This window comes from Felis catus, chromosome A2 (genome assembly GCF_018350175.1).
Source record: "Felis catus isolate Fca126 chromosome A2, F.catus_Fca126_mat1.0, whole genome shotgun sequence".
NCBI classification, from domain to species: domain Eukaryota; kingdom Metazoa; phylum Chordata; class Mammalia; order Carnivora; family Felidae; genus Felis; species Felis catus.
In genome coordinates, this window is record NC_058369.1 from 118,878,166 (window position 1) to 118,897,889 (window position 19,724).

At 51.8% G+C, this 19,724-nt stretch overlaps 1 protein-coding gene and 1 long non-coding RNA gene across 5 annotated transcripts; one reads left to right on the forward strand and one right to left on the reverse strand.

Moving 5' to 3' along the window:
- Positions 1–280: 280 nt before the first annotated feature.
- On the reverse strand, positions 281–19,699 carry HOXA3 (homeobox A3). 4 transcript variants are annotated; one of them, XM_023250452.2, is made up of 3 exons: positions 15,309–19,699; positions 3,412–4,057; positions 281–2,027 (listed from the first exon to the last, which is right to left on the reverse strand). In XM_023250452.2, the coding sequence occupies exons 2-3, from the start codon at positions 3,935–3,937 to the stop codon at positions 1,228–1,230; spliced, it is 1,326 nt and encodes a 441-aa protein (XP_023106220.2). In that variant the 5' UTR covers positions 3,938–4,057; positions 15,309–19,699; the 3' UTR covers positions 281–1,227. The 4 variants fall into 4 exon arrangements, with proteins under 4 accessions (XP_023106220.2, XP_044908465.1, XP_006929333.2 ...); XM_045052530.1 differs by having other exon boundaries at positions 14,899–19,699; XM_006929271.4 differs by having other exon boundaries at positions 11,275–19,699.
- LOC102901415 lies at positions 7,190–10,780 on the forward strand. Its single transcript, XR_002740527.2, has 2 exons — positions 7,190–7,296; positions 7,837–10,780. It is a non-coding gene; the product is annotated as an uncharacterized LOC102901415 (long non-coding RNA).
- Positions 19,700–19,724: the final 25 nt, after the last annotated feature.

The window sequence follows — 19,724 nt, forward strand, 5'->3', positions numbered from 1 at the left end:
ACTCTGCACTCACGCAGCTTCTGCGCCTGCGGCTGGCCCCTCCGTGGCAGCTGGGAATCAGGCTGCCCAGCGGGCTGGCGTTCGGCGGTTTGCAAAGCTGCCCGCCTCCGGGAGCTCCTACAGCCTTCCGAGAATTCGCTGCGCTCCCGGGCGAGCCGCCCGGCCAGGCCCCACTCCGGAGCTAGAGGGCTTGCCGCGGCCTGCTCAAGCCAGTTCGCCTCTGCCTGAATTCCACGCAGACCCCCGTCTTCGGCCAAAGAACCCCTTCTGAACACGGATATTATTCAGAATAAAAACTTTATTTATTTTTTTTGTTTAGTTTCTCAGAATGTGAGCAGCAAGGAATGTAGAACTCTCGAAACAAATCTAGCATTTTTCACGTTTACAGATTGTTTTTTTTTTTTTTTTTTTTTTCAGTTTGGCCGGATGTTACAAACCTAAATCAGTCTTTTCAAAAGCTGGATCCTCTCTGGTATTATTGCATCATTACCGTTTTTATAAAGGAATTATATTTCCCTTTCAAATAAAAATTTTTTCTATGTACGCCAATACACTATTGAACAAAAGGCCCAAGAAACCTTCTGAACAATCAGGGTACAGAATTTCTTTAATATAAATACGAACGGATGGGGATAAATAATATTTAAAACTTAGATTATTCAATGCTTGCAAAAAAAATATAAATAAATCTGACTGTTCACCAGCATACACACACGGAAAGACGTACACTTAGTCGTCCTTGCACAGGGAGCCCCTGTTTCAAAGCGCCTTTGATTTTTCTCTCGCTCTTTACAAGAAGTGCAATTTAAAAAAAATCTAAAAGTTAAAAAAAAAAAAAAGTAATTGCTTCCCCTCGGGAGCCATAATGTACGAACAAATTCACATTGAAGAACTCGGCTAGAAAATTTGTTCATATACCCTGTTTCTGATCAAAGAGTAGAGAAAGTAAAGGGTGCAGGGCCAGCGGCCGAGCGAGGGGGTAGGAGGAGATAAACATCGCTACTGATACTGACAGCCATTCCAGCAACCAAGATTGCTACGTCACATAAACTATAAAAACGCGTTACCAAAGAAAACAAAACGAGGGGGAGGGGAAGGTAGAAGGGGCGGAGAACAGAAAAGAGAGGACAGGAAGAATCTTAAAACAAAACAAAACAGGGAAACGACGAAGAAAGGTGGGGGCGGGGGGGGGGGGTACTCTCCTGGCGCGCAGCCCCGAGCCCACCATCACAGGTGGGTGAGCTTGGGGGCTTCCTGAATTCTTCCCTGAGAAGGATGGTGGGCGGTAAGGTCCGTGTAGGTGGGGTGAGGCTCCCCTGGCCCGGGCCCGTGATGGTGGCCGCTGCCCAGTGGCCCAGCACCCCCGTAGTCCATGGCTGCCGAGGCGGCGTGGGGGAGGTGAGTTAGGCCAAAGAGGGCAGGCCCAGAGTTGCTCATGGGCTCCACATAGCTGCCCCCCACGAAGACGGGGCTTCCCTGTAAGTGTGGGGTCCCATAGCTGCCGTTGCCCTGCAGGCCATGAGCGTGCGGGTCATAGTCGGGTGTGCCCCCTGCCCCCGCCGCGGTGTAGCGCTTCTGTGGGGGCGGTGGGGGCGCGCAGCTTGGCAGGGGTGCGGGGTAGGAGGCGGGGGGCAGCCCATAGGCACCCTGGGGAGGCTTGGAGAAAGGCGGGGGCGACTGGGGCTCGTATGGGACGCTGTTGACCAGCGAATGCATAGAGTTCAGATAGCCGCCCGCGCCGGGGGGCACCGGGCTACGACTTGGGGACTGGCCCCCTGATGACGTCAGCATGCCCTTGCCCTTCTGATCCTTCTTGTACTTCATGCGGCGATTCTGGAACCAGATCTTGATCTGGCGCTCTGTGAGGTTCAGCAGGTTGGCCATCTCTACCCGGCGCGGCCGGCACAGGTAGCGGTTGAAGTGGAATTCCTTCTCCAGCTCCACCAGCTGCGCGCTCGTGTAGGCGGTGCGCGCCCGTTTGGACGACGCCTGCCCAGGCGGACTCTTGTCGCCAGCGCAGCTCTCCCCTGCGAGGACAGAGGAGAGAGGAAGAGTGGCGTCAGGGGCTGCCCGAGGCCCCGCCTAGCCCCTGAACCCGCCAGGCCCCTCCTCACTCCAGGGCCCAAGATCCCTCGGTCTGTCAGGGCCCAGAAAGGGGGAGGAGGAACTAGGTGCTGTCCTCTGTCCTGGAGGGGAAATAGTGCCAGCAGCTGGATAGCTAGCCCCTCATTCAGTTAAGGTGCAAATCACAGGCTTCCCTAAGGGCAAGAGGTAGGAAAGCAGAACCCCCAGTTTGCCTTCCTGATCTGTATTTCCTTCCTGGAGCTATTCACTTTCTGAATCATGTAGTCATTCAGGCCTATCAGACTACAAGCTCCCTATGGGCAGGTCTCCCATCTTCATTCCCTTCACAGTAACTGGGATGTGGGGCACCTATTATACACTCAATAAACCTTTCTCTCTTTCACTGTCTGATGGAAGGATTGCACAGTTGCCTCAACTGGCCACTTATCTGGTCTACCCAGTGGAGACAGGTGGAGTGGAAGCCCCAATCTGGAAGGCCTTCTGTGCCCAAAGGAAGAGATCACATTGAAAGTACCAATTTCTGGTGGGGAGGCCCAGGCCCCTGGCGGGGTCCCTTTAAAGCGTTCTTCATGTTATCAAGCTGCCTCCCCAATTTAATCCACTAATCTTGTACCCTCCTATCCTCCCCTTAGCCCTACCCCCACCTTGGTTCTGCAGGGTCCCAGATGCTCAGGCTCAGAGCAGAGTACTGGGAACTGGAGAAGGCAGAGGGAAAGGTAACCAAGATGCTGGGAAGCCTAAGACCCAGGCCCTGTCCTCTAGTCTAGTTTCTGGTAGGCCCAAGTGGTTCCTATTAGCATGACAAGTCCAAATCCGCACCCCCAGGAGATCCCTGGCTGCCTTCATTGTACTAAATCTGAGTAGGGCCTTCCCAGAGGTAAGGCAGCCACTCCATCTACTGGAGCAAAAACTACAAATAGGCTCTGTTTATAGGCAAAGCATTGATTCTGACTTAGATGGTGACTAGGCCTGCTTTTATTCTACCACATTTCAGTGTGGGATGGATGTCAGTGTTCCACCAGAAAGGAGTTATGCTAAAAAGAGAGGGTGGAGCTCAGGTTTGCTATGCCCAAAGGTCCTAACTCCTAGAGTGTAACAAGAAGGGGTTCCAAACTCACTAGGCCCCACTTGCTCTTGAGGAAGTCAAGAAAGACTCTCATCAGGTCTGTCTGGGGGTTTCCTGGACACAGAGTCCTGTCACCCCCCCAGTTGAAGGAGAAGGAGCTGTTCTTGAAAATGTTCCAGCGCTCCCAGACTGTGACTGGAGGTAGCTTGGGGGCCGGGAGCCAGGCCAGGGGACCCCTCCTCTAGAAGGTACGGCTTTACCTGAGCTGGAGCCGCTGGTTTTCTGCTTTGTGTTTTGCCGAGACTCTTTCATCCAGGGGAAGATTTGTTTGGCCACGGTGGGTGAGTTGAGTAGGGGGCTCTTGGCTGCGCTGGCAGGCGTGGGGTTGCTGCTGGCATTCTGAGGTGGGGAAACTGAAGAGGGGGGCGGGGGCGCGGCAGGAGCGGGTGCTGGGGGCTGTGGCGGGGGTTGAGGCTGCTGTGGAGCAGGGGGCGCGGCCTGGGGGGGCGGCGGGGCCAGGGGGGGCTCGCCGAGGCCTGGGGGTTGGCTGGGCGGGCCACTCAGGGTGCGCAGACACGCCTCGCTCAGCTCGTGCGCCTTGGGGTGGCCCCTGGCGCTGGCGGGCGACTGGAGTGAACAGGCAGGTCGGTGGTACTCGCCATCGGTGCCCAGTGCCGAGGACGCCGGATACGGCTGCTGATTGGCATTATAAGCGAACCCGTTGGCTGCCTGGTAGGGGTAGCCACCGTAGATCGCCGAACTGTCGTAGTAGGTCGCTTTTTGCATCGCGTTGTCTCACAATCTTGATCGCACACTCTGACAGGGGCTTGACACCCTTGAGGGCGCACATTGGCACGCCCCCGCGGTCACGTGATACTCCGCCGCCAATGGCTGCCCCGCGCAGACCTGGGGGGCGAGAATCGCAGCGCGGTGAGGGCTCGGCGCAAATCCATCTTACTCTCAATAGCTAAGTGACATGAAAGCCATAAAAGAAAAAGTGGTCAGCAATATTTAGCAGCACGACTTGGCCCCGGGCGCAGAGAGCCGCGCTATAAAAAGCCGCTGGAATTTACTGGCAGCTACAAATATTTGCTTAACTTGCGTCTGGAGTTAGGGGGTTTTCCGGGGAGAGAGGAGGAGAGTAAGTGAGGGCTGGAAGCCGGGGCTCCAGAACCGGAGTCCTAAAGACGAAAGGTTGATGGGCTAGAAAGGAACAGGGCTGGGATTCTTTTCCAGGAGAGAAGAAACTTGGGGTGTCCCTTCGTCTCTGCTCTTTGGCCTTGTCCAGCGAGCCCTGTGACTCCTTCCCTCTCAGGATCATGGGGAAGGGGGCAAGGAGGCAAAGGAGAGCTTAGGTTGCCAATTTGTTCTCCAGTCCTCGCTTTAGGACTAATATTTGGCAAAAGAGCCCTGATGCGGGGTGACTTCCCATCGAGCCCCTTCTTGGATCTTTCAGCACCCAAGACAGGTATGCACAAAACATTTTCAGGCAATTGCCCTACTACCCCGCTGGATTTCAGAAGCTGAGCTTGTTGGGCAGTTAATCTACCCTTGGGCAGGGGATATGACCTACCTCCTCCAAATGAGCCCCTTGTAGCCAAGAAGGGAAGAGAAAAAACTTTGGAGGGAACATCCTGCGTGGGAAAGGACCAACAACAACACTTGCTCCAGCAAGTCAAACTCAAATCCTGGACAGTTCTTTACTCCTTTCCTCTCCCTATTTCTCAGGCTTGGCCCAGCAAGCCACTCCCACCTCTTCTCCCCTGTTACAGAAGGTCCCTAGACCCTCCTGCCTTGGACTTTCTGAGGTGCTGTTATTCAGGATAACTATCAAATTCTACCTGTTAAAACATGATGGATTAGAGAAAAAAACAACCCACCAGGAACCTGAAAAACCAGCGTTCATCTCCATGACCACGGCTTGAACTCTCCCTCCAACTTAACGATAATAGGTTCTGTCTTAGAAACTGCTATGTAATTTGATGTATGGGGGTCATTTGGCTCCGGACGAGGGATGGAAGCACAAGCCATAAAATCCTGCCAGAGTGCCCTGATCTTTGTGTGCTCTTGTTGTTGATGTTTGTTACTTGGCCTATTTACCTGCTTCAGAAACACCAAGTAAAGGTCAAGACTGGAAATCTTAAAAGCAACTGAAAGCCTTCTCAACCCCTTATTTAAAAAATATTATTTAGAAAGCAGTTTGCAGAAGTGAAATCTGTTTTATTTTTGTTTTCAACCTGTGCATGGTCAATCTCTCGTTCTCAGCTGAGAAAAGTTCTACGTGAGTTAATATGCATACACACACACACACACACACACACACACACACACACACTCAGAATGTTAGTGTGACCATTTAAGAAAAAATACAATGACAAATTCAAGAAGAAAATGGTTTAGTTCATGCCCCAACTATGTATATTTGAGTCCTGGAGTCATTCAAGTTCTCTAGGAATAGCAGACACTTTGTTAACTAGAAAAAGCCATCCACAAGCAGATGACTACAATTTTGTTTTTAATAATGGGCTCCTTTGGATTTCATTATTAAACCAACAATCTGACCAACATATGGAAAACAAGCACAATTAATTTTCCAGAACCTCAATTAAAAATTACAGCTTCCCTTATTCGAAGTTAGTGTGCGTGATCCTGAGCCCTGGAGTATTGTTTCTATTTTGGAAGCTACAGATACTATGATCAAAAATTTAAAAAGGATAAAATAAATTTTAAAAGTGAATAGTAATTGAATGTCTCAGTTTCCTGTTCTTTCATTGAAAATAGTTCTATTACATTTGGCAGTGTTACTGTCTGCCATTATAAATTTTTAAGATACCAGGCTTGTGTAAAATAAAATGTCAGGTTAAGAAAATTACTCCAGACACCTGAACAGCAAGATATTAGATAAAACAAAATAAAGGTGATTTTGAATGTGCAACATTTCAAGTGACTTTTCAATCCATTATCACAAGCTACACTGGCCTGCTGCTTACTTAAGTCTTTTCATCAAGTTGATCATTGTCTTGTAAATAACAAAAAATACCATTAAAAACCAAAGAGCACACAACAACCCCCATAAACTAAAAATATGAATTCACCTTGGAGATCCCACCAGAGTCCTTCCTATTGTTTGAGGTCAGCAGACAACCACCTTGGGACCCACACAGTTCTCCCCTCCCACCCCACCCCAGCCCCCAAAGTTTGCAATCCAGTAAAGAAGTTGGAGATCTGCCAGTCAGGAAACTTGCTTTGCACCCCCTCAAGCAAGGGCTGGGGGTGGGAGGAGATTCCTCCTAAAAGATCTGTTTCTGGACAATAACCCCCAGGTGCAAGAGCTGAAAGAGAGTTGAGGAGGCTAAATTGAGTGCAGAAAGCAAGCCCTATTGTCTTTCTGGAAGATCTGCCCAAATTCAACCTCCTTCCTTCAGACACCGCTCCCTCTTTCCACTCCCGCCCCTTCCTCAGCCTGCCCTCACCCCGAGTTTAAGCGGGAATATCGGGTAAGAGCCCCCTCGTCCCCTTGCCCACCCCTCCCTCCCCAACCCAGAAAAGTTGGGGCTGGGCTAGGGGAGAGGGAAGAGGTGGGGGCGGGGATGGGAAAGCGGCCTGAACTCGAAGTGTAAGGGTATCAGTCACTGCCGGGAAGGAAGCTCCGGCTTGTGAACTCTTCTTGAACCGAGATTTAAGTCTGCAGCCATAAATCACCGAGACGTAAACTCCGCCATTCAGCGCGGAGAGCGGCCGGTTGTGGCCCTGCTTACCTTAACTTCTGATGAGCGCCGCAAGCTCAGGCTCGGGCTCGGGCTTGGGCTCGGGCTCGGGCTCCGGCCCCCGGCCCGGCTTAGCGGCCCGGCCGGGTCCCCTAGGCGCGGGATGGGCACCGACCCTCAGCATCAGCCGAGACGGCTGGCGGGAGGGAGACCCCGAGGCCCGGACGCCGCGGCGCAGAGCGTGGCCGCCTCGCTGCTCCGGCACGGCTCGCCCAGGGCGGACTGGGGCGGCTTGGACCCCCCCCCTCCCACCCACCCCACCCACCCACCCCTCCCCCACACCCCCGCCCCCTGCCCTTCCCGAGGGCAGCAGCCGTGGCCCGGAGATAAGCGCTAGCGCGGCGCAGGGCTCTGCCTGGGCTAGTGGCACCGACTTGGGTATGTTTCTTATGAATATTACACGCGGAGCAGCGTCTGGCTGGGGGGTGCGGTGGGGGGTACTGGGGGCGGGCGGGAGGGGAGGCCGAGGCGGCTGGGGAAGCGCGGGGCGGCGTGGGGGATGGGGCTGAGGCGAGGGGAGGGACAGGAGCGAGAGGGGGAGCTCCGCGGCGGCGGGAGGAGGGCAGCCTCCCCCCAACCCCCAACGCCCTCCCTCTCCTCGCTTCGAGGCGTCACTAAAGTCCAGGAAAATTATGCTAATGAGGACAAACGGCTCTCACAAAGGGGCTCTCTTGCCGGGCTCTATTTCTTGGGAATCCATTTGAGAAACCACGTAACCCTCTGCCCTGAACACTTCCAGTTGGGGTGCAAGGGGAAAGAGAACCATAAGGAGTGTCCCCCAGACTTTGAGCACTTTACCAAATCTTCCACCCCCAACCTGAGAACCTCAAAGGCAATCCTTGGGGGACAGGGATGGGGCCTCCCTTCTCAAGAGACCTCCCCAAGAGCCAACTGGGCTGTCTTTCATTATATTTTTAGGCAGAAACTCTTAAAATCCTGGCAGCCAAGAGGGAAGTAACCTGGGGGAAATGGACACAAGTCCAGGCAGCGAAGTGGGATGCGCTGGGCTCAGGTACGTACTAGGGTGCCTAGAAACCTGGGTCTCCAGCTTTTCTATGCCTACTTCATAGTACAGACGGGCAGCTCACTCACAGGAAAAGACAGATAAAACTCTGACCCCAACACAAACCGACATCTATAATGTTTTCTTCTCTAATTAGTGGTATGCAGGGACACTGAGCAAAGGAAAGGCCTGGGTGTGCCCCCACAACTTTAAGGAGGATGGTCTTTCTCTCTTCTAATGCCTCCCTCTACTCTCCAGCGAACTCTGCAAGGGTATGTGTGTGGCAAAAAGAGAAATGGAGCTTTCATGCAATTCCAAGGTGTCAACGGCCAGTCCTTCTCAAAGGAAGGTGTTAAAAATATAAGTAGTATGTTTAAACTGTCAGGGAGCCAAAGTGTCACCTTAAAGCAAAAACAAAGCCAAGGGAAAAGGGAGAAATCAAAAAGCACTCCTGGCCAGGGTGGCCTCATGCATACCAATGGTTTTTGTCATTTATGGCTGGGCAAGATTTATGACTCGGCGCCCCAAAGCTGTAAACAGAGCACAAAACAGCAAACACTTGCTCCTTATGGCATATTGCGGCAGCGCAACTTAAAAGGGGGAGCCGGGCGGCGTAGGAGGTGAGAGCCGCCGCAAAAATCGCTCGGCTGCATTTTCTCTTCAAACTGGCCTGGTCGGATGTGGCATTTGAAGAAAGAAGGCGTGGGTCAATAATCAACCCGCACTTTCTCCTCCAAACTGCTGACACGACTCTCACCGCCTTCTCAGCTAAGCCAGCTGCAGGGAAGGCCAGCTTTCCGTGAGAACCTGCCAGGGGAGGGGACCGCCTGGGCCAAGAGGGCCGAGGGTTCCGAGGTGAGGGCTGGGGCATCTGGGGCGCATACCTTTTCACCCGCACCAAGACTGTGCCGGGCAAAATGCTGGGACTGGACTTGAAGAGCCATGGGAGTTGAGGGAGAGCTGGGGTGGGAGCTTGGGACAGGGTCTCTGCTGGATGGTCCCAGACTAGATGGCTTCCGGGCAGCTGGCTGCAGTGGGCACAAATCTGGCTCTGACCTCAAGACTGGTCTCACACCCTGGCATGCAGACCTCCGGGTTTGGGCCTCTCTGCTGAAATCCACAGGACTGGCTTTTAGAGCAAGGCAGGCGATGTGATTAAAGGTAATAATTTATGATTGCTGAAGGTTCTGTGTTACTGTTTTTTAAGAGAAAAATACCGCCTGCCGATTTTCACTGCCAGAAATTGCCCACTGCTGCGGCTGCGGTGTCTTTTCTAGGCAAATCCCGCAGCCATTCACCCTGCTCAGCCAAAACCACTGAGGTTATCTTTGTGGAAAGGACCCCTTTGCTCCCCCCAACCCCCCTCCTCAGTCCCTGTGCTCCCTTATGTCTTGCCCACGGGACTAGAAGAAAACATTTTCCCAGTGCTAGAAAAATATCTGAAATAGCGAAGGTGTGCTTGTGCCTCTCTACCCTTTGCAGGGGCCTCCTTGAGAACAGGTCTGCGGGTTGGGGCGGGGGGGGGGGGCGCTGGGGTCCCTGCAAGGCTGTCTATAAGCCAGGGAGGAAGGTAAGGCACAAGAGGCACTGAAATCTGGGAATGGAGAGGAAAATTAATGAGGAAATACACTTGCCTGTGAGGGTGAGGCTGGCATTTTGAGGGTAAAAGGGGACTAGCCTGTTTTTTATAGCTGTAGTTTAGCTATTATGGAGTGGCTTTAGCTCCTTGCGTGAAGGAAAAGCCAACTGGTGCTCTATAAACTGGACTACTGGTTTCTTTTCACTGTGCACACTTTTATACAGAACCATTTTGAGAGTCCATCCCTAGATATTTATTCTGCTGGCTGGCACTGAAGTGACAATAAAAAGATGCCTTTAACAAACCTCTATTCCCTCTCTCATTCTTTCTAGCGAAACTATATTATTTATGAGTCTTTAACTGGGTCAAAAATGCGCCAGAACTGGGTCATAAATCATATGAAATGCTGACAAGTAATTGAACAGCAATTAAAGCTTACATTTTATTTCCAAGGGGTGTTTTAGGGCACTTGAAACCGCCTCAGTTAAACACGGTTAGCGCCCGAGGACGGCGGCGGGGGAGGGTAGAAGCAGCCTTTCCCTTCTGGGGATGTAAATCCCTCTCAAGTAGGGGAAACCTGATTTGATTTTTTTTTTCAAGTACAGAAAGAAATAAGATTTTTTTTTTTGTTTAAGTCACGGAGAAAATCTGATTCCCGACTCCTTGTAGACACCCCTTTCCTCCACCCCAAGATCTCCAAGAGCAGAGAAAAGTGAAGTTTCCTTCACCGTTTCAGGGAGTTTTCATCCTTCCCAGGAGTGCTGGGTCTCCAAAGTGCAATTAGCACAGGCTTTCCCAGTAATTTGCAAGCATGGTTTATCTCTCATCTGCTTCTATCCTGGCTACAGCACTGTTTCTGGGGTCTGAAGCCGGAGAAATGTCTGCCTCTGCTTCCTGCGGACTCTGCCTGGAATTCTCTCTAGCCCAGGGTGCACCAGCCAGTCCTTAAAACTCTGCAAGCCAGCTGGGTGCATTACAATGGGGCATACAGGCCATGCACATTATGAAGCCCAAACCCAGTTCTGGCTCCCGAAATTTAGACTAACAGAGCTTCTGGGCGTCGGGCACGCTTACCCCTATCCTAAGCCTCTCCTAGATCTGAACTGTCTTCACCCCTACCCGGGTAGAGTACTGGGGAAACAATGGCGCGTCCTCCGTCCTCCGGGTCTTGCACCTTCGGTCCCGCGCGTGGGAAAGCGCGTCCTCCAACCAACCCAGCACTGAACAAAGTGGCCTGAAGCATCATCAATAAAATGGCAGCGCGTCTGCACACTCATTGATTTCCCTCTCCCAGCTGCTCTGGCTGCCTAGGTCAGCCCTACCTCTCCATCCCTGGCCGCCAGCAAACGCGGCCAAGCCGGGAGAGATTCCCCTTCCCATCCACCCAGCCCCCACCCCCTCCAGGCCGTCTCGCCGAGCAAGCGCCGCGCGGGCCACCTCGGCCAGAGCCGCTGCTTCGGGACCCTCCCTCCGCCTGCGGCTCAGCTCCTGGGACTCAAGCCCCGCTGCAGTGGACAAAGCCGCCAGAGCGCTGGAGGCCACCGGCTCACCTCGCAGCCCCCAAGCGCCCTTTCCTTTACATCCCCCTACACTTTCCAGAGAATTAAACTCAGTCTGAGGTGCTACTGGAGATCTTTCAGATGGTTTCGGTTCTGTGAGAGAAACAAAGGAAGAGAGGGGCTGAGGGTCCTGTCGGTGAACCAGGGTCTCCTCGCCTGACCTTTGTCTCTCACAGCCGTAACTCACTCTAAATATGAACAATCGGCGGAAATACCTTAAAATAAATTCCATCCTCCTGGTGTGGCCTCGAGTCCCATCGGCTAGCTCGCCCAGAACCGCTCCATGAGCGCTGAAAACTGCAACCCGCTAGGAGAGCGCTCTCCGGAGAAGGGGAAGGAGAAGGAGGAGGTGGGTGCGTGGGGGTGGGGGGAAAAAGCTCTCGCTCTGTAGAGAATCTAGAAAACGTAATCACAGGCGAAGCCCGCCCGGGTCTCCGCTCCAAATGCCACAATAATGCGCTGTATTATGTGCTCACGTGGTCATACGTCAACTTAAATCCTTTTATTTGAAATAGGAAATCACTGAAGGGACTAGGTTTCCAAGCAGAACATTCAGCTTTGGGGGAGGGGAAGTGGGGAACCTTGCCCAGCAGTGGGGAAGAGTTTCATCTAGGGCAGTAGGACGCTGGGGGCACCCCCCCCCCAACATGTGCCACACTGGGCCACTTATCTCCACTTATATTTCTGTACAAATGATCCAAACAGCAATGCTGTCCCCATTCTCAGAGTCCATGTAACTTTCTGTACAGTCTTCCACACGCAGACAAGCTGAAGCCTGCACACCCAAGCATGCCAGTCTCCTCTGGCCTGCTAGCCAGTACGTCAAAAGGCAAGGCCCGGGCCCTGTTTCCAGAAGAAAACCCAGTAATGACTGGCTTAGTCAGTGGACTCCCTCATGGCCTGCCATTGTATGGAGTTTGCTACCACCCACGCCAAAAGGCCCCAAATTACCTGACAAAAGGCTAAATTGATTTTGTTCAATGGGAGCCCTCTAGGGAAGAGGTGCTTGCCTCTAGAGTGGTGGGTCAGGGTTTTGCAAAATCTGGAGGGACTCAGTGCCCTGGCTAAACCTAAACTTGCGTACTTCCTCAGTGCACAGCTGAGCGATACATGAAATTATAGGCTTCTAACAATGGAAAATGTAAGGGGAAATGATCTAATTGACTCTGTAAGAGAAAAACTATATATACAACCAATCTTTGCTGGCATCCCTTGAATTAACCTACAAGGTAACCTGGGACCCTTTTGCAGATGGGTCTGTCCACCCTCCCCTAAGACAAGTCTGTCCACCAGCAGAAAATGAACAGGACCAACTCTGCTCTGGAGCAACTGAGCTGAACCAACCCCCCCCCCCCCCTCCCCGGCCCTGCCCTGCTTCTACTCCTGACTTCTGCTTGGTGACACTGTCTACTGATTGTAACACTTCACCCTCTCAGGACCTGCCTTAAAAGTTTCTCTTTTCAGGTCTTAGTTTCTGAACTTCTTGGTTTCTGAAGTGGTGGGCTCCTGGTGCCTTATTCTTTTCTTTCTTTAGAGTGGATCTTCAGCTGGCTAGGCCTCTCTAAGAGTGAGGACTCACTTATAGCAGCTACAGGATTCCTCCTCCTCCTGTCCTGCCCTGCAGGGGCCTAGTGAGAATGTAAGGCCCTCAGTAAGGGGGCCTGGTCACGGGGGTGTCCAAATCAGAAGGGCAATAAAAGAGGAGGAGACCTAATCCTTTGGAAGTGAGCCCTGGCCTACGCTGGTGGCAGTATTCCAACAAAGTTCTGTCTGTGGTAGAGCTGGGAGAGAACCTCTCTGTGAACTGACCCAACTCTGACCTAAGCCACAAGCTGGAAAGTGAGAACCCAAAGTGCAAACCTACTTCTCTCAGGTATGGGGTGTGGGGGATAGAACCAAAGGCCGGTTTCCCAAAAAGCACTCTGCAGTCCCCCAAGGACTCACACAACTAACACATTGTCCTCTGCTCCCCTTATGCAGTCCCCCCACCCTGCCTGTGCCAAATATTTCACACCGAACTCTCCAGGTAGCCTAGAAAGGACCTGGAAGTATTGCCAAATTGCTGGCAAACTCCCATCTCCCCCAACCAAAGTTTCTGCAGAGACTTCAACTCAGAGATGAGAAGGGGCCCCCTTCAGAACTCTCAGAACAGTCTGGAGCAAATCGTAACTCCGAGGCCATAAATCAATGAGAGAAGTATTTGGTACTGCTTCAGAGAAATGCCTTAACGCCAGGAAGGCCCAGCGGCATCTCGGCTCTAGCCAGGAGCCTCCATTGCCGCTATTAACAGCCCAGTTAATGCTCCAACTGCTGTTTAACAATTAACATTAACGACTTGGGTTGGAATGGGGTGATTTGGTGGGATGTGGAGGAAAAAATCTGAGGAAGTCAAAAGAAATTTAACTTTTGAGGTGAAAATGGCTTTCCTAAGAGAGACCTTGGTCTGGGCAGGCCACCAGGGAACCAGCAGCTGAGAGTCCTCCCTCACCACTCTGAAATCCACTCTCCTTGAACAAGGCTATGGACCTTTTAAAGTTCATTTCCAGAGAACGAGAATAGAGATACTCAAGTATCGAAGCCCAGCCGGGAAAATCTAGCTGCCGGTCCCCCCTTCCACTCCAGCCCCCAACCTGGCCAGGGCTGGGGACACATGCCCTGAATCCATTTCACCAGAGCCAAAAGTTGTCTTGGAAGGAGCAGGTGAGCATGGATACAGGGCTTTAGTCAATATTTGCAAGGCTGTTGGCAGATTAGATATATCTGTATCCAAACACTGCAATCTGATTTCTCTGTCAAAAATACACTTAACATTTTTCTCCCTTTAGTTAGCTCTAGTGGTTTTTCTTAGTGGCTGGTAAGGCCTGCTTAGCCCACTTTTGTCTGTGTGTGTGTGTGCATGTGTGTGTGTGTGTGTGTGTGTGTGTGTGTGTGTGTGTGTGTGTAGGTTATATATCATTATTTAACATGAGATATTTCCTGTGGGTGCAACTGCAGTACAAATGGGCTCCAAGTTCTCTGGACACATATGGATGTGTATATCATTTTATACACATGGTCTCCAACTCCTGTGACTATGTACATATGCAGTGATTCTGTTGTGTGCAGAGATTCAAATCATATGTACACAGTGAGTTGCGAATTCCTAAAATACTCAACCTATACTTGATATAAATAGACATACAGGAGCTGAGAAAGTAACCCAGGTTTACTATTCCCTGTTTACCTTCTATCTGATAAGATAATAATTGTATCCAGAACAACATATCAGCCTTACAGCATCACTGAATAGCATGTTGCACTTAATTAACAACCTGATATCTATTTGGGGAGCAAATTTTAGGGAAGGCTGAGGCCCGCGGAATAGAAAACAAAAACTCAGAAAACTTTTTAAAATAAATAACTCCTGAAAGAACAAAGCAAACCCATTCCTTCATACCAAGCTTCTGAAAGCTATTCCAACAGCCCCTCCCCCAAACAGGCACAAAATTTATGGATCTTTTACAAGGTAATAAACCACAGTAATTACCTCCCTGCATCCCAAACTAAGAGAACAAATTAAGCCAGAACTTGGAAAGAATTTTAAAGAGTCTTCCCTTGTTTCCAGTAGGAAAAGAAAACGCAGAGACCTGGGAAACGCGTGCTTTTCCCGTAGGAAAAAGAGCAGTTCCGCCCACCTAAAGGAACGGAGAAGACCCGCTGCCTGCGACGGTCTACACATTCGAAAGGCAGCAGCAACCTCCCTCATGCCGCGGAAAGGCAAAAGGATAGGAGAAACTGCAAGGCGGCGAGACAAGTTTCCTCAACGCAGATCTGTGACTGACGACCATTCCCGAACTCACAGTCTCCGCGGGCGCCGCAGTCGACAGAGAGCGCGGCCCACGCAGCGGCCGCCGCACCCGTGGCCTCTACTTGCTTCTGCCCTGCTGCTCGGTGTAGGGGTTTGTTTGGAGCTCGCTCGAAGAAACAAACACGCTCCTCTGACACCCCCGGCCGCCCCCGCACGCACATCTTTGGTCTCTGCAACCGCCCCGCCTGCACAGTGCCGGCCGTTTTTCGGGGCAGACTCTTTGTCTGCCTGAAACCCCGCATTCCCGGGGCGTGCAGCTCAAGAGAACCCAGCTCCAAAACGTCTCCGAGGTTAAATATTGACCAGAACCTCCTTCAAGGGGCTGCAGCTGCCTGGACGAGGAAACTCCTTCCAAAGGCCCGTGCAAAGCCCGGAGGAGTGAAGAGTTGGCGCAGCGCTTACCTCCAAAGATGTTTAAGACTGAACCAGTGATTGTCTCCAACTCCAGGCACTCAGGGAATCGCCTTTTCCGGTGTCCTGGCGCTCTGCGGACAAATAAACAGCAGAGAGTAAACGGTGGCTGCGAAGGAAGGGAGCTGGAGAGCCGGAGTTGGAAGTGCGGCCCTGCGCGGGCGCCAGGGTGGCCCCCGGGGTGACGCGGACTCGGAGGAGTCGCCAGGGCACTCGTCCATGAGGCGCACTCGTTGCTCGAAAGGGTCCAGTCTAAGAATGGCCTGCAGATGATGATTTATTTTTGTAAAATAAATACATACTCCATCTCCGCACCCACATTCTCCTCTTTCTTTCTTTTTACGGGGGCTGGGATGGGGGAAGGGGGTAGGGAGAAGAAAATGGATAGGCGGAGGAAGATGGGAAGGTGGCAGAAGCTTTGCCGTTGGTGCCAGCTCTGCTCCAAGAGCTCCTCACGCACCTCAACTTGGGGAATGTGAATGCACGCTTTATTTTCTTTCGCTAACAAAGGGAAGCCCTGTCTGGGAGCATTCAATCACAGACTCTCTTGAAACCTCACTAATAGTGCTCATTTCTGTTTGACTCGAAATCAGACCCCGGCGCAGTCTTTGGGCTGGGGGGCAGTCTTGAGAGGTTTTGTCTTCTGGTTTATTCAAGCCCGGGGTGCCTCACTTCTCGGTCCCAGTGGGCTGGCGGGACCACCGCAGCGCCCAGTCCCTGAGAGTAGGCCAACTGCGGCTGGTTGGAAATAGGGGAAGACTAGGAAGGATGCAGACATCTGACAATACCCGATCTGAGGGCCCTAAACAGCCTTGCCTTGCACAACAGTCCCAAACCAACCGATGCCCTAATTCTGCTGCCAACTTGTCTCTCAAGGTATCTGCAACCCTCTCTTGCTCTCTAAGTAGCAAATGGTCAGCCAACTTTCCGGAGATGGAGAGAAGACGCTGGGGAAGGTGGAGAAGAATCATCCCCAATGCTGAACCCCGGCTAGATTCTCCACTGCCTGGGACTCTGCTGGGCCGGTTGCTTCCATAAACCTACTCCCCGCTACCCCTTCACCCCCCGGCCCGGTAGCCTCCCCACATGCCAGCCTGCCCCCAACCAGCCCTGGATGCCTGATCCCAGTCCATGCAGTCCTGTTGATGGCCTGAGAGACCACCAAATAGCTGACAAGCCCCCTGACCCTCAGGCTTCAGGGCCCCCTAGCACACTGAACAAATGGCGGAAAACCAGCAACTAGTTGCCCTCTGCCACCCTCTCGACCTGTAGCCCTCACCCTCCATCAGGCCCTTGGGACTCAGAATCCACGCTGGGCCCCTTTCTCTTATTCAAATTCGCCCTCTATGTCCCCACAGGGAGTGTCTCCGGCCTTGGGGCTCCTGGAGGGACCCTGAGCGTGGTGGGGCTTAGCTACCCTGCACAATGCCACTCAACTTCGCCCCAGAAAGAACCGCTATGCCGCCATCCGCCACCCCTCCCCACCAACGACGCTTAGGAGTATTGTAATTATTATGGTTATTATTGTTGTTGCTATTTCCTTATCCCCAAGTCAAATATTCATGGCTGCCGTTCCCCATAAATCGTTCAGACTAATGAGTCACAAAGAGATGTTGCCCAGGTCTCTTTCCCTCTGCAATGGCCGCCGCCGCCGCCGCCACCGCCGCCGTGGCCTCTCTCTCGGCGTTTTTGGCGCTCGCTTGCTCCCTCGCTCGCCCGGCGCGGGTGATTTATGAACACCGGGAAAATTGAACAAAGCCGCGCGCCGGTCCTGTGGTATCTCTGCAGCCTTCCCCCGTGTGAATCAGAACATTATCAACTGTCTGCGCATCCGTCCCACTTCATCACTAAAGCCGGGATGTGACCGCAGAAAACCCAGCCCAAACTCACGTTTCCCCGGACGCGGCGCGCTCCCCGGACTTGCAGAAACCCTGAAGAAAAAGCCCCCAAACCCGGCGTGGGCCCGCCAGCTCCGGTCCTCCCCGCCGAAGGGCTCTCTCTTCAAACCTCCTGAAGGAGTTAAAAGCCTTTGGAGATAAATCTGAGGGTGTGTGTTTTTAAAAATCAAATAGGAAGTTGGGGTCTCACTTCTGAGAGATTCATTCCTAGTGCGGCCCTGACGACTCCGATCCATTCCTGACGATCCGCATTAATTATTTAATGAGTCACGTGACCTCAAAAGATTACAATTTCAATATCTCCCTCGAACTGGCGCTACACCTTTATCTGCTGCAACGACGGTCCTTGTTTGGCTTTTTTGGTTCCCAGGCCTCCAGAACGCAGACACTCCTTGCTCCTTGCTCAACTCCAGGGCAAGCGACTGCCATGGAAATCCCAGGGCCAGCATAGAATTAGTCATTCTGGAACTATGAGCATTGTGGACAGTGGGGTGCCCACCGCTCTCCCAGGCACCCAGGCATCTGTCCCCTCCTGGGACCAAAGGTCAGCCCACCTGTGTCAGTGCCCTGGCTAAGGCGCTTTGGTGACCTAATCTCCTGGAGCCGCTTTGATGGCGCTTCAGGCGAGAACCTACCCTACCTCCCTGGACACCTCAGCACACCTGTGGCCACCCTTGTCAAGTGTGAGCCCAGAGGCAGGTCCATTCTAGGCAGAATAGGCTTGCCCAGAGGAAAGATGCCTGTGCACTTACCCCTCTCCAAGGTGAGACCAAAGGCTCTATTCAACCTGCACATTCATTAACAGGAACATGGGGGAACATTCAACTGCCTTAGTTTCCTCTACCGTAAACTGAGAAGATTGAACCAAAATGGCCTCCAAATCTCTTTCACCTCGGACATTCTTTGAAACAAGGATCTCTTGTAGCCCCAGAAATCAAGCCCAGAGACAGGGGAGCTGGCCTGAGTGGGTGGCGGGAGTTACTCCATGAGTGTGGGGCCTTGAGAAGTGATACCAGAATTCCAAGAGAGAGAAGTTTCAGACTAGAATGTTTCATCAACAGCCCCAGCACCCTCCCTGATTCCAACAAGAAGTGAGAACCCATATTCTTTCCTCCTCCTATTTTTCCTAGCCCTTAGCCTTTGATAGAGGAAGCAGAGTTCTTCTTGGGCCCCTGGGGTATAATATAGAAGAGGGGCAATAGGAACAGCCCTTGGGAAAGCTGAGCCTATGTTCTTCAATACAGGGCTGCGGCTAGGCTAGGGATGCAAGCCAAAGGAGTGCAAAGAACAGCCTGCTCCCTGCACAGAACCCACCCATTCAGACAGGAAGCCCCCCCCCCCACTCTCTGTTTGCTACCCTGATTCTTTGGGTGTCTTTTTTCCCTTTCATTCTAAAGAGTCCTAGATCAGTTTCCATGTTGCAACTGCTGGAGAGAAGGCAGTGGTGAGAAGAGCAGCCCAGTTTGGAAGCTTAGAAGATCAGGGGGACAGAGTAGAGATGGAGATACCCACCCCTCGGGGGAAGAAGCTGAGAGGTGAGGGGGGGTGGTGGTGCGGAATGTGGGCACCCTCGAAGAGCTGGGTATAAAGTCAGAGATTCTGTGCAGAGGGCCCACTCCCTATATATCTAGGTAATCTTCCCAGGAGCCCCATCCTGGGTATTAAGTACTCTACTATGCCTGTCACAGTTGAATTCCCGCTGTAATAAAACACCGGGTATATCGTAGATTTCAGCAAAACTAGGAAAGAGAGCCTGCAAAGTGCCATTTTTCTTCAGGGGGGAGAGTGTTAAGTACTTAATTCAAACTGTGACCATTAAAGTGTCTCCCATCCGATTTAAGTTGATTTCAGATGTTGACAAAACTTTTATCTCCAGAGTCATGCACAGCTTGGCTCTGTGACTAAAGCAAAAGAGTGTGTGTTAGAGGGAAGGAGGGGGGAAAGAGAAAAAGAAGAGGGCAGCATGTGTAAGGGTCATTTTGGTAGGAGAATTATAGAGCTTACACAAAATACTGTCTTTAAAGGTCAAGGGTTTGAGGGGCCACTAGGGTTCGCGTAAAAAAAAAAAAAACAATTAATGAGATAGAAAATTTGTCCTCTGGGTGAACTCTTATGGTTGCCCTAGCAAAGGGAAGACAATGCATGATTTTAAAGCACAAAGTGGGATTTTTCTAAGCTGTTATAACAAGCTCCCTTAAAGACCAAATCTAAAACAGGAAAAACACTAAAGAAATGACACAATCCTTTGGGTCATTTTGGATCATTTTGGCTTTGTAACACTTACCAATACCTTAATAATTAAGACAGCTTAGACAAAAATGCCATTTTGTCCTGGTATATTAGAAAAACAATCTGTCCATCCTTTCTCTTCCTTTCCTGGACAGACTAGAAGAGTAAGTGAAAGAAAGTTATCCCCTTTATCCCCACACAACTGCCTCCTGTATGAAGCTGGAATGAATGCCTCTATACCCCTCCTTCCCTACAAAGGAGAAATATAAGAATTTACCTT